The following is a 13,401-nucleotide window of genomic DNA, read 5'->3' as shown; positions in this document are numbered from 1 at the left end:
CGGTGCTTTCCTTGGGCTCAGTGAGCTCAGACCCAGCCTGATGAGTGCAGACCCGGCCTTGCACATGACAGGAGGAGGGAAGGCAACCTCTAGCACAGAGGAAGGGGAAAGATGAGACTTGTGCAACAGGAGGTTCTGACAAGTGCGTGCCGTGATGCTTCCTGTTTTCAGTGAAGCGTAGGAGTGGGTAGGGTTGGGGTTGGATGCGGGGCTGTTTGTCTCCTCATACTGTGTCATCCCTGAAGGGACTTCTGGATTGATGGAAAAGGGCCCCAAATTGGGACTCGCATGGCAGACGAGGCAAGGTCAAGGCCAGTCTCCTTGCTGGGTGAGTGGACTAGGAGCTTTAAAATATCCCTGCCATTGCACATCCCCCAGTAAGATAGCAAGGGAGCTCTGAGCAGCCAGGGTTTCATGACAAAGAAGGGGAAGTGAGTCACCCAAGAAAGGAGAAATGAAGGGAAAAACCTCTCGCCATGTGACGGCTGGGTGCGGTGCATGGTGGCAGATTGGTGCAGGGTGGCAGACTGGACAGCTTGCCCATGCTGTGTTGGGCTTGGCCTGCTGGAATTGCCTTTAGCAGCCCCTGTGCTCCAGACCACGGGTGTGCCCCACTGCTGCAGCAGGCTCTCTCCAGGCCCCATTATGCAGTGGTTTAAGGAACCTGGCGAGGTAATTTTCATGGTCTTGGCCTTATTCTTTCATGGCCACTATTGTTTGAGGAGGCTTTGGCATCCTGTGTTTCTTTAAATTGCAGTGTTGAGAACAATGAGGTTTCCTGTGTGTCTCAAGACAGGGTCCCAGGTCAGACAATGCAGCCACAGAGCAAGCAAAGAAAAGGACTTCTCTTTCACCAATTTAAGAGAGTTTGATTCAGGGAGGAATCCCAATCACTCCAAAACCTTTAAAGCATGAGCAGCTCTGACCACTGTGCAGAGGAGGCATCTGAGTGAATGAGAAGGGGGAGAAATGAGGAGAAGCCAAGACACAAGAAACCTAGTTCAGGCCACTGTGCGCCAGCTGACAGCTTGGGGACGGGGGTGCAGTGCTTTGTTTTGCCTGAGACTGCCTTTCAGCTTGGAGACCCCACATGCATGGAGGTGAGCTGGAAATCTAGATAGGTGCAACCAGCTGACATAGGTATGGCTTGGAAATCAGGAATGATTTGAGGTCGGCTTCCTGCATTGATGGCAGCGGTTTAAGCCGAGCAGAGAGCCAGGCCTGCAGACTCCCATAGGCATAGTATGCATGAACCAGCACTAACCATCCGGCCTGCTCATCCTCACACCTTTGCCTGCGTGGCCTCCCCTGCTCATCAGCAATGATTGTCTAACAGATGCACGAGCGAGGTCTCCAGTTACTGGGCCATTGTGGTTTTGACACGACGTGCTGCCTGGCCTTTGCCAGGCTTGGTCCCTTCCTGTGGGGAGGGGCATGGAGAGCTTCGCTGACAGCCCAGGAGATAGTTTCATTGTCTGGAAACTAGGAAACCCAAGCAAGCTGTTTGAGACCCGAACCAAACGGTTGACTTTTGACAGGTGCCAAGCCCACATGGAGAGGCGCTGGCCTGACTTGGAGCCTCTTGGTTCTGCCTCGCTCTTGCAAGCTTGCGAAAGTCAGCGAGTGTCTCTGGCCTGCACACTCTTGCGCAGCTTGAGCAAGGGAAATTCAGCTGAGCATGGGCACTTCCCAGCCCCCCGCCCCTTGTCCCCCCGCAAGCACAACCAGAGAGCAAGGCAGCCAGTACTTGCAAAGGCAAAAGAGAATCGCTGCTTATCGCTTTGACCCTGTCCTTGCTGGCCTCGGCAGAAAGCTGGATGGGGGGCGGGAACGGAAATTGTGCCGCAAGGGAGAGAGGAGCTGCAACTGAAGAGTGGGTGTATTACGGGGGGGAAGCTGCGTGCACTGAGTATCCAGGGGGCCTAGCGTTAGGATTCGGTTACAGCTGGGGAGGCCGCCTGCCTTGAGGATGAGCTGGGCTTCGTTGTAATGTGGTGTAGCTCACACACCCACAGTGACTTCTTGTTTTGTTTTTTTTCCATCCCTTTTCTGCTTTTTTGGCTTATTTCCTACCCCTGCCCCTCCCGTTCTTCTTATCCCCCCCTCTCTTCTCCCAGCTGAGCAGCCTTTGGAGCCCTCTGCTCCCGGCATCTGCAGCAGAGCCTGGATGCCAGCCCAGGGCTGGGAGCACGGGGCAGGGGGGAGATCTCATCTATAAGCTGTGTGGACAAATGTATTGCAAAGAGAGAGAGAGAGGCTGCAATTGTTTTGGCCTTAATTGAATTTCCTGGCTGGGTTCCTGCCGCCCAGAGCAGCGAGGCAGGAAGGGGGTGGGAGGCAGCAAACCTGTGGTGCTGCGATAGCCCCCCGCGAGGTGACGCGGGGGCTGCGCGCAGGCTGTACCCTTCCTGCCCGGGCTGTACCCTTCCTGCCAGGGAGACAGGCGGGCAGGCTGCAACTTTCCGGAGCTTCTTTCCAAGGGGTCTCGTGGTCCCTTCCTGCGGGGAGGGGCATGGAGAGCTTCGCTGACAGCCCAGGAGATAGTTTCATTGTCTGGGGAAGGGGTGGGGGCATCTTCGGGACAAAGACTTTCAATGCAGGCGAGGCATAAACAACTGTCCCCTTTGGTCTATTTATAGCGGCCGCGCTGGAGGATGAGTTGCGGGGTTATTTTCGGAGCGGGCAGAGGCGCAGTTGCTGGACGGCGTTGCCGAGCTAATCAAGCAAGCGTTTTCCTTTTGATTGCATCCCCAGCAGGGATCCTGCTCCAGCCTATTCCTCTCTAGCCTGCTGTCCCCTGCCAATGCTTTCCAAAGACATTGAGACCAGCCAGGCTCTTCTGGGCTTGCTTTCATAGGCTCACCTCTCCTCAGAGGGCTTTGGGGACTATCCCAGTCAGAAGCAACGCCCCCCATCTGAGCTCTGTGAGCCTCACACTTGTTCTTGACCCTCCTCTTCTTGCTTCTCTCCCAAGCCAGGTGGGTGGATGCTGCCTCAGCTCCTGGCATGGGCAGCGGTGGTATGGCAGGGGCTGAACCTGGTCAGGGGAGTCAGGGTCATTCTGCCCTAAAGCTTGTAAAGGTGGAGAAGGGCCTGGTGGAGCCCAGGAGCAAGCCGAGCCTTGGGCGGGGTCCGGATTGGGGCAGTCTCCCTTGGAGCAAGGCAAGAGCAAGCCATACTGCCCTGTTCCTCCAAAGGCAACATTGGCCTTATCCTGCTGGAGTGCTAGCCCATACCATCCTGCATCCTGCTTTGGAGAGGGACCTCGTACTGACGTCTCTTCCCCACCCCAAAACTTACGCCGAGTCCCAGCATGTTGGTCAGGAAGAAAACTCTTTCTCGGCCCTCACAGCTGATCGGCTAACCCCCCCCCCCCCCCCCCCCCCGCCCCCCCCCCCCGAGACACAGGCCTAGGTTGCTCCCCAGCCTCACCAAATCTTCTTAGGGGTGGCTGCGCTACTCAGCCCTTTGATCCGGTCTCTGCAGCATTTGACCCCCGGCAGGATCGCCTTTTTCTTGGAGGGAGCTGTCTCCAGCACAGACACCTTCCCTGGCACCTGCTGGAACAGGCCCTGTGCGACGCGCTTGAGGACGGATCCACTTCTTGTACCTTGAACCCACCTTTCTATTTTTCCTTTCCTTCAGCCCCACAGGCCACTGGCCTCCTGCAGCCCAGCTCGCCTCCCCTCCCGGCTCTCCTTACCCCAGGGACCTAAGCAAACAAATTTGGCGTGGCTGCCCTCCTCTCCCAGTTAACCAGCCCAGCTGTATGCTAATGGCTGGGCAAACACATTGCTGCTTGCTTAACTCTCCTGCGCTGAGTAAAGTCAGCCAGAAGAATCTGTGCTATTGTTACCAGCCCCAACGCTTCCCAGAACAAAAAGCCCACTGCTGGGACTGGGGTGAATGATGGGTGGCAACGAATTTCCAGTTCACTTGTAATTCCTTGTTTCAAGGACTCTCTTTCTATCCCCCCACCTCCCCTAAATTCCCTTTGTCTTTCTCCCTTTGCCCTTTTGTGCGCGTCTGGTTTTTATAGTCCTTGGCAGCTGGTTGCGGTTTCTCCTCTTGCCGGCTTTGTTTGCTGTGCGCTGATTGATTAAGATTTCTTTCCCACCCCCCCAATTCTCCCCCTCCTGCTCCGCTACCCACCCCTGCCCCAGCCAAACCCATTGAGAACAGCAGGACGAGCTCCCCGCCCCCCACGCGCCCCCCAGCGCCAGCGGACATATGCTGGGAATTAGCTGTGTAAATAAGGGAGTGTTGCCAGGCAGGTGGCTCAGGTGCAGGGGTGGGTGGCATTCGCTGCTGGGCCCCAGGCCAGGCAGCAGTTGAAGGTGGTTCGGTTACCTGGGGAGCTGGCGGGGCTGGGGCGCGCACACGTGCCCTCCGACAGGTGCAGGGAGCGGTGCTGATCCCCTGGCTGCAGCAGGCTGGGCAAGGCCGGGCTCGTGCCAGAGATAAGCAGCTGCTGCCGCCTGACCTCCAGCTAAGTAAACACAAGGGCAGGGAGGCAGGCGAGAGGGCTGTGCTGGCGCTGGGTGCCAGCGAGGAACGCGGCCCGCCGGGCGCCGGCTCTGTGCGCTGTTGACACAAGTGTGGGGCAGCTGCAGCCGGACGTGCTCGTCGCACACGGGGCATCCTAACGGCCAGCAGTGCAAATGCACCTGCTCAGGTCCTCACGGACGCGGGGGCACGGGGTGGTTAGGTGAGCCCTGGGTGCTGTTCAGCAGCATGAAGCAGTAGTTTCTGCCTGCGGGCCAGAGCCTGGGAGCAACGCTGGCTCTCTGGGCCACTGCAGCTGCATCTCATGCCATAGGACATGCATCCCTCAGCTTTGCCCCCAAAATGCATACCTCTGGGGTCAGTGACCTTCCCTGCCTGCCCCAGTTCCTAATTCACAGCACATGCTTCAGCTTTTAAAGCCAGCGCCCAGAACCCTTGATGCTGATGACAAAATGACTCCCCTCTCTGCAAGCCTCAACCCCCCAGGCTGCCTTTGACTCTGTCCCTTGCTCCATGGCTTTATGGTCCAAGCCTGTGTTACCCTCTGGCAGCTGCAGAGAAAAATCCTAATCGCTCTTCCTGCAACTCAAACAGGGCAGACACAGGGCTAGCTAGGGAGGAGGCCAGGAGGGGCAGCTAGTAAGAGTAGCTGTTTCCATCTTCTCCCTCTTGCAGGCAGGGCATCTATAACCTGCTGGTCCTCTCTTACCCTTCCTGTTCATTTTTATGAGGTCTGGGCAGAGATGGGGATGTGGGATGAAGCCTCTTGTCCTCTTTGCACAGGGAAGAACTAAAGGGGAGGGTGGAAATCTCACCCTAGTCCTCCTCTTGCTTGCTCCGTTCTGGAAGTGAATTCTCAGCTCGGCTACTTTAGCTTTGCCAGCCTGACGGGCACTGCCAAACCTGAGGCAGCCGCCCCTCTTCTCCAGAGCTTGCGGTGAGCATTTCCGTGAGATCCTTGATGTCCTCCTGTTCCCTAAAACAGCTTTCATTTGTGCTTTCCCAGCTCCCAACAGGTCTGCCCCACCACAGCTCTGTGGGCTGTGACCAGTGGATTTGATATGCTGCACTTAACCCAATCCCTTCTTTAAAGAGGAGCAAAGCTAAGCCCGAGCCACAGAGCTCAGTGCCGGATTCACGCTGTCCCTGGGTTCAGGAGCGTAGGGTGTGGGGTACCCCCATGGCCTAACAAGGAGCACTGCATGGACAGCCAGACACCTGGGCCTGCCTGCCTGAGATTTAAATGATTTTGCTGCTAGAGCAAATGAAGCAATGCCCGTTCCACCAGGTCCTGACTGCTCTCCTGCTGAGATGCTGAGACTTCTTGGCAGGGACACCATTGTCAACAGTGAGGAGGCAGGCGCCTCCCCCCACAGTGGGATCTCATTCCCATCCCGTTCTGACACTGTTTTGTCTTCACTTGCAGACGTTCATCTTCACCGATGGGGAGGATGAGGAACTGAAGAAGCGAACAGGTGAGTTAACCAGTCTTGTCCCCCTCTCATTTATGGCTCAGGTGAACAAGGTGGAAGTGCAGGTCTCTCTAGTGCCTCTGAATCCAGAGGCGACAGCCAGATGCACGGTCTTGCCTCTCGGGTTTTACTACACTTCTAATCTGCCACCCTGACCCTCCACCAACACGCAGCTGGCTTCTTCCTGGCTCTCTTTGCATTGGGCAGATCGTGCAAAAGCACATGAACAGTTACAGATCCAAATCTGGCCCTTAAGTTTAGAAGCACCCGCACCCCATATCAGCAGTTCAAAAGGGCAAGACAAGTGGCCAGGCTTGCTGAAGAGCCAGCCTGCCCCGCTGGGTGCTGCTCTGTGCTGAAAACTCATCTCTCTGCCCTGGGTCCAGAGCACACTTGGAAGTCAGGCCCCTAATTGCACTAATGCAGTGCTCCCGGACTCCTTGAATGGCTTCTGACTTTACCCAGGGGAACTGAGCGCACACAAGCTCTTCGGTTTGCAGCCGCCTAAGCTACAAGCCGGGGTGGCTCTCTGAGGAGGGCAGCAAGTGCACGTGGCGGCGGCATGCTCAGGTGACTTTCGGGGCAGGTGGAGCCCTGATGCAAGGAGGGGCAGCTTGTTTCAGCAGTGACCTGTGGGAAGGAGCCCCAGCTAAGATCCCTGTTGAGATGAGATGGACTGAAAGCTGCATCCCCCCCATACCTGCTGTTGGTAAAGTGCTCCAGGCAGCTATCTCTGTCTGCCTTCCAAGGCAGCTCAGCAGGGCGCTGATTAACAAGCTGCCTTCCCAGGGCTTTTTCCCCTTGCCGAGCTGTAATTAACTGGAACAAGAGTAGGAGTTTCTTCTCTGGGGGAGGGGAAGGAGGGCCCTACTCAGGCAGTGTTTATTCAGCAGCCCCTTCCCCTGGCCCTGGGTCAGGCCCCTCTATTCTTCTAATGCAAATGAGTCCCTTTCAGGCCCTGAATCAATTCCCTTTGAGAGGGCCCAGCAAATAACAGGTGGCTGGTGCTGGGAAAATGCAGCATGAATAGGGCAGGATTCTGGCTAACACTCCCCAGCAGAGCAGCCAGTTCACAGGCTCCCCTCCCCCTCTCGGGGAGGCTGAGCACAGCTACCCAGGGGCAAGGTGACTCCTTAGCTGGGAGCTTAGCGCAGATCGATAGCACTGGGATATGGCAAATCCACGCTTCTCCCATGACTCAGCTGCACCTGCCGCAGGAACTCTTTAAATGCACCTTATCTCACATCGCTCTTGAATGCAAAGTCCCTGGGGACTCTGCCCTTTGCCCCATAGTCTGATCCCTGAGTTATCCCATAGTCGAGCACTGCAGTCTTGGACTAGTGCTGTAGAACATGAGCACCTGTTCACTGGGCTTGGGGAATGTGCATTGCCTTGAGTATATCACGTCCTGGGAGTGGGGCTGGGTCTTGCTGGAGGGATGCTGGATTGCTGCTGGTCTGTCTTCCCTCCTCCTCTCCCATTCATTTAGATGTGTAAGAGATGAGTCTTCCCTGCTGCAGTGAACACTGCACCCAGTAGTGCAGCCCTGGGCCACAGGCAGCTGTGCATGGGTGTGGAAGAACACCCATTTCCTGCACAGATGGGAATGCCCTTCCCACCCCTCTGTTCTGCATGCACATCTGGGGCAGCAAGGGGTGGGTCCTGCTCCTTCCCATGAAGCGGGTCTAGAGGATGGGGCACCCAAGACTCAACATGGCTTCTCTCCCCACCCTCTTCTTGCTGCAGGAAATGTTATTAACACCAACTGCTCAGCTGCCCACAGCCGCCAGGCATTGTCTTGCAAGATGGCTGTGGAGTATGACAAGTTCATCGAGTCGGGAAGAAAGTAAGGAGGGATTAAATGCCCTGTGAGGTGTGGGAGGAGGAGAGGCTGCATCTCCAGCATGTATGGAAGAGGCATGTTTGCATGCTCATGTGCACGACAGGACATACGCATTGCGTGAAAGCCAAGGGCTTGAGCTCTAGAGCCTTCTGCAGGCCAGCTGCATTGTGGGGGCGTGAGGCTTTCGGCCTCCATGGGTATTCCCCAACGCATCAGGGCTGTTGGTCAGTGCAGTGTGTGGGGTGCAGGGAGGCCTGGTCCTGCTTATGTGGCAGGAACTGAGGGAATGGGAAGGAGCTAACTTTGGCTCCCTTCCTGGCTCCAGGTGGTTTTGCCACGTGGATGATGACAACTACGTAAACGTCCAAATGCTGGTGAAGCTGCTGTCCAGCTATCCCCACACGCAGGACATCTACATTGGCAAACCCAGCCTGGACCGGCCCATTCAAGCCACAGAGAGGATCAGCGAGAACAAGATGGTAAGCAAACAGGACAGTGGGCTTGCTAGTGCCAGCCGGGGGTAGACGTCCATGGCTGGGTGAACTCAGACAAGCGGTTGTGGCAGTGTGAGCAGTCCCATTTCCATTAGGCTTGCATTATTCTGGAAAATGCCCTAGTTTGTAGGATGTAGAGGGTGTTTAACAGAGCTGTAATGTTCCCTGTGCTGGGAGGCAAACCGAAGGGTTTTTCCATGAGGCCCGTGTTGGTAACAAGCTATCTTGCTGGGATCTTCTGATCCCTGCTGACTTCCTGCCCCTGGGGCAGTGGGCTGGACTCTGATCCTCCGGGGTCCCTTCCAGCCCAAATGTCTATGAATCTATGAGAGAATGGTTGGAGCAGGAACAGGTTGAAACAGCGTGGTTTTGTTTCTCTCTTCTTTGCAGCACCCTGTTCATTTCTGGTTTGCCACGGGAGGAGCAGGCTTCTGCATCAGCCGTGGGCTGGCCTTGAAGATGAGCCCATGGGCCAGGTAAAGGGGTTGGTACTCGGGACCCACACAGCTCTGCGAGGTCCTGGATCCCCTGTTTGTGGGCTGGGATGGGGGAATGCGGTAGACCAGAGATCTCTGGGGAGTGCCTGTTCAAGGAGGTCTGATTCTTTTGTGGACTTCATGGGCTCCATCCCAGCATCTTGTGGCTGGAAGTGCACCTTGGTCCACCTGACTGTTTTGACGTGGCCCAGAAACTAGCTGTGAAGGACTCTGAACTCCTCCAGCCTTAAACCAATCTGTCTTTAAGGCAGGGTTGACAGTGCACTAGGTCTGGGCTAAAAGCAGAGCAGCCGAGCCCAGCCTTTCTCCGCAGGAGTGGGGGAGGCAGGGGTGCCTCCACGGCAGGGCTGAGGTGGTCTCCTAGCAGAAGTGCTGTACTGAACCTCTCTTGTACTATCACCTGCAGTGGGGGGCACTTCATGAACACAGCAGAGAAGATCCGTCTGCCGGATGATTGCACCATTGGCTACATCATCGAGTCTGTGCTAGGCGTGAAACTCATCCGGAGCAACCTCTTCCACTCCCATCTGGAGAACCTCCACCAGGTGCCCAAGACAGAGATTCACAAGCAGGTAAACCTGGTAGACATGCATTCCCCGATTTCCCCATTAGAGTAGAGCCAAGATGGTGCAAATACCACTTCAGTACAGATGTCCTGCATGCAGAACCTAGGAGCCTAGCAATCGCTGGTTGCAAGAAGAACAGCAACATGGGGGTACTGTGTTCCCACCTGTTCTTTCAGAGGCAGCAGCCCAAGGCATCTTGATGGCATATATGCCGGGCACAGTCCAGGACAGATGGAGGGCTCACCCTAGGGGAGAGGGCTCCTGTCTCCCAGCACGGGACTACAACCTGTAGACTCTACAGCCAGGTCCTGCTTGGTCTCCTTCTGGCTCTGTGACTTAGGCCCTTGACTGCCCTGTTCTGTGGCCTGATGGCTAAAGCCTTTGCCCTGAGAGTGTCACATGTGGGTTCAAATCTCTCTTTGAGTAGGACCCAGAATCCAGGTCTCTAACTTCCTGGGCAGGTGCTGCTGTCAGCCAGGCATCCATCCCCCATCTGTGCACTCTGGATCCTAAGATGAGGGACAGCCGTGAGCTCTGAGGCAGAGCAGGAGTTCAGTCACACACCTGTCAGGGGTTCTCCAAGTGTCCAAGTCCATGTAATGCTGTTGGTTAGCACATCCCCTTCCTGGAGCAAGGCATCTCCATCTCAAGGCATTGCAATGTCACAGGGAGCAGTTGGGCTCTCATGGCAAGGTCAAGCAAGCAGCGCAGGTATTTGAGCCCCAGGTCTCAGGCCTCTGTCCTGATTTCCAGCCTGCTGCCCTGCCAACCTGTTCAACATTGTGCTCCCCAGGTGACTCTGAGCTACGGCATGTTTGAAAACAAGAGGAATTCCATCCACATGAAGGGTGCTTTCTCTGTAGAGGAGGATCCATCGAGGTGAGCAGCACATCTCTCCTCTACCTTAGGGTGCGTGGGGGGGTGGGAGGGCCTTCCTTCTCCTGCTAAGCCCCTAACCTGGTGCTGCTCCTGGAAAGCGCTGGGACTGCTGTGAAGGCAGCCCTGGGTGCTGAGCTCTGCTCTCTCCCTTCTCTTGCAGGTTCCGCTCCATTCACTGCTTGCTGTACCCAGACACCCCGTGGTGCCCAGTGAATGTCGTTTACTAGGAGACACGTGTCCCCTTTAACCTCGTCCCAAATCTCCCTGGTATCCAAAGGGCTTGTGGGACCTGTGTGTGTGTGTGTGTGTGTGCATGTGTGCGTTTTTTTTTCCCTTGCTGTGAGGCGAATGGTTATTGTTGCTGTGTCATGCACAGTGTGTGTGTTTTAATAGGCTGCTGTGCGGCCCCTTCTCCCTCCCACCCCAGCCTTCAGGCCGAGCGAGCAGGTTCGGTAGTGCCTCTTCTGCTGCCAGGACGGGGCAGGTGGGAAGGGCTAGGTCCCAAGCACTTAAACGGGCTGGTTTGAACGGGGTATCCCGGTCTGCAGCCTGGGAGGGTCTACGTGTTGCTTTGCAGTGTTTGCAATTCTCGCAGGATGCGTGTGGAATAACCGCGTGCGCAGGGGTGGCTCTTGGCGGCCACGGCTAGCATTCACCTTGTGCAGCTTCGGAGCTTTCTCTTTCTTTTCGCTAACCCTCTCTTCCCTCTCCCGCTAACCTGGGCTGTGGTGTTGCCTTCCCACCCTTACCCTAGCTTAACCCCAAGGCTCAGGCTCCTTTTTTCAGATGAAGGTTCATTTGAGAAGTCATTTGCTTGCTTGTTCTAAATGCTTTCCCCTGTTTCTTGACAACCCCATCTGTACCTGGGCAGGGAGAAAGAAGGGAAGTTTGCTGGCTCCAGAGCCCAGCTGTCTTTGGGCTGAATCCAGGAAACACCCAGGAGGACTGTGTACCTTTATAAGTTGTCAGGTGTAGAGCTGGACTCTTGGAACTCCAACGCGGTCGCGCTGAAGGGAGACGGGAGAAAAGGGGTTGTGGGGGCAGAAGCCCAGAATCGATGTAAACTCTGTTCACTGGAGTTCCCAGGTCTTGCTGAAATATTTTCAGTAGACATAAAGCTATGCAGTATTTATAGAGAATAATTTAAAAGACGTTTTTATAGAGGGGTGGGGTTTTCTACCAAGAGGAGCATGGATGCTGTGTGTAGGCATGCTGTATTTCTATGGGGAAGGTGCGTCTCCCTTCAGTGCAAAGTCTCTTCCCTCTTACTTGCCTTTTCGTTGGGGCATTTTCTGAGAGGAGAAAATGTCCCAGTTCAAGCGTCTATCAGCCAGATCTGCTTACGCTAATGTATGGGGAGTGCGCAAGGCTTGTAGCAATGAATGCTCCAGGTCCCATGGAGAGAGAATGCGCGGCCAGGCTGAGAGAGCATAAACGAAGGACCCCAGAGGGGTGGTGCGGTGGTCCATGCTTTCATGGTTGAGACCTAAAAAGTCTCTTTGCTGGCTTTGGTCCCATTCACTACCGAGTGTGGGGAGGAAGTAGGCAGCAGGAGCTGTCCAGAAACACCCTTTTCCTCCCATGTGCCTCCTAGGCTGGTCTAGTAGTTGACGTCCTCCTAGGTTGGACACTGGAGCTTGGCTGCAGGTCCCTGGGGTGACATTCAACCTTTCAAAAAGCTGTGTGCTAGGATGGCACTGTCAGCACCTAAGGGAGGGTGATCCTCTTACGCCTCGCCTGGCCAAGGCAGGAACAAGACGAGCTTTCACCAGGAGTCCTGACAGTCATCCAGTGGACCTTGCTGCATCTTCTGATCCCATGGAGAGCTGCTCGTGGCCTGGGAAGCTTTTGGCCGCTTCTGCATTGACATGGACCTGCCTGAACAGCCCTCTCCTGGTGCCCGAGGTTGGACCGTCCTCGTCGGACAAGCGGGCGGAGGCTGAGCTGAACAGTTCCAAAACAAGCTGAGTGAAATTGGCCCATACTGGGCGTGTCTGTATATACCGTATTGTGCCAGTACTTTTGTTACTGCGCCTTCCTGAACATGGAGAATGATGTAGATATAAAGAGAAATTTTTTTATACATTTTCTGTGGATCGGAAAAAAAAAAAATGAAAACGTCTGATGCTCTGTTTAAAAAATTAAATGGACCTGTCTTGTAACTGTCCCTGACCTTTAATTTATATGTCCCAGTATCTGGGACCTCGCTCTGTGCTTCTTATGAACTAGTTTTTGAACTAAATAGAGGTTGGGGAATAAAAAAGAAAGAAATAACAAGGACAAAGTGTTCTCAGGGAATTAAACCCGATAGCTGCCATGGAGTCACCTGGGCAGCCATCACCTAGTGCTTTCAATAAAGCAGCTTATTTGCTAATCACTGTCACATGGTCGTGGTCTCTGGTTTGAACGACATCCTGGGTAGCTGGAGTGCCACCTGTGCAAAGATGTATGCATGGCAGCTTCTCTTTTAACAGGCTGGAGGAAGTCTGTGCACAAGGGCTTTGCAACACCCCCCCACAGCGAGCAGCTTTGGTGCAAATTTGTTACATGAGTATTTTCTGCAACTTGCTCAAAACAGACCTAGTGCTCAGTGCCTCTGAGAAGGGCATGGGCCTGCGGTGCCATCTCTGGGGGTATTGTTTAGCAAGCAATGCATCATGCGTTCACTACAGTGAAGGACAAGGGGGTGGGGGTTGCACGCATGCATGTGTGTGCAGGACAAGGGTGGGGGGGTGTGAGAGAAGAAGGGGGGGATGTCTGAATCTATCTGTTTACCCTTCCCTACCCTGAAAGATAAGACATGCCAAGCCCTGTTATCTGCTTTACTTCTGGAGGGCTGGGGCAGGTGTGAGAGGACAGGGAACTGAACAAAGCTGGGCTGCAGCTCATCCCATCTTCTGCTGCCTGGCAAAGGGAAGCAGGAAACTGGGGAGAGCAGGTTTGCAGCCTGTCAGCCAAGCGAGGGAGTGTTGCCGCTGCCTGAGGCAGCTACTGTCCAACAGCAGGCGTGGGAAAGTTGGGGAGTGGCAGAAGAGTGGCTCACCGGTAGGCGAGCTGGATGGGACCCTGCTTGGCATTGAAGCTTTGTAAGCCACAGGCCTTAGCTTGCAATAAAGTCCCCAGCAAGTCAGAGTAGGAAAAGAG

General features: G+C 55.1%; 1 protein-coding gene across 1 annotated transcript; it reads left to right on the top strand.

Moving 5' to 3' along the window:
- Positions 1-244: 244 nt before the first annotated feature.
- LFNG (LFNG O-fucosylpeptide 3-beta-N-acetylglucosaminyltransferase) lies at positions 245-12,631 on the top strand. The gene is made up of 8 exons (XM_025216436.1): positions 245-328; positions 5,933-5,981; positions 7,725-7,824; positions 8,147-8,300; positions 8,706-8,791; positions 9,219-9,384; positions 10,172-10,257; positions 10,418-12,631. The coding sequence occupies exons 1-8, from the start codon at positions 260-262 to the stop codon at positions 10,482-10,484; spliced, it is 777 nt and encodes a 258-aa protein (XP_025072221.1). The 5' UTR covers positions 245-259; the 3' UTR covers positions 10,485-12,631.
- Positions 12,632-13,401: the final 770 nt, after the last annotated feature.

This window comes from Alligator sinensis, unplaced genomic scaffold, assembly GCF_000455745.1.
Source record: "Alligator sinensis unplaced genomic scaffold, ASM45574v1 scaffold500_1, whole genome shotgun sequence".
In the NCBI taxonomy this organism is placed as follows: domain Eukaryota; kingdom Metazoa; phylum Chordata; order Crocodylia; family Alligatoridae; genus Alligator; species Alligator sinensis.
Note: the sequence above shows the minus strand (reverse complement) of the source record. Positions and strands in the feature narration are given on the sequence as shown.

What these genes read in the sequence shown, in the direction of transcription:
- LFNG (XM_025216436.1), top strand. Translation starts at nt 260, where the DNA reads ATGGAAAAGGGCCCCAAATTGGGACTCGCATGGCAGACGAGGCAAGGT. An exon ending in AGACAGAGATTCACAAGCAG is followed by an intron (nt 9,385 to 10,171) that starts GTAAACCTGGTA and finishes TGTGCTCCCCAG; the next exon opens with GTGACTCTGAGCTACGGCAT. An exon ending in GTAGAGGAGGATCCATCGAG is followed by an intron (nt 10,258 to 10,417) that starts GTGAGCAGCACA and finishes CTTCTCTTGCAG; the next exon opens with GTTCCGCTCCATTCACTGCT.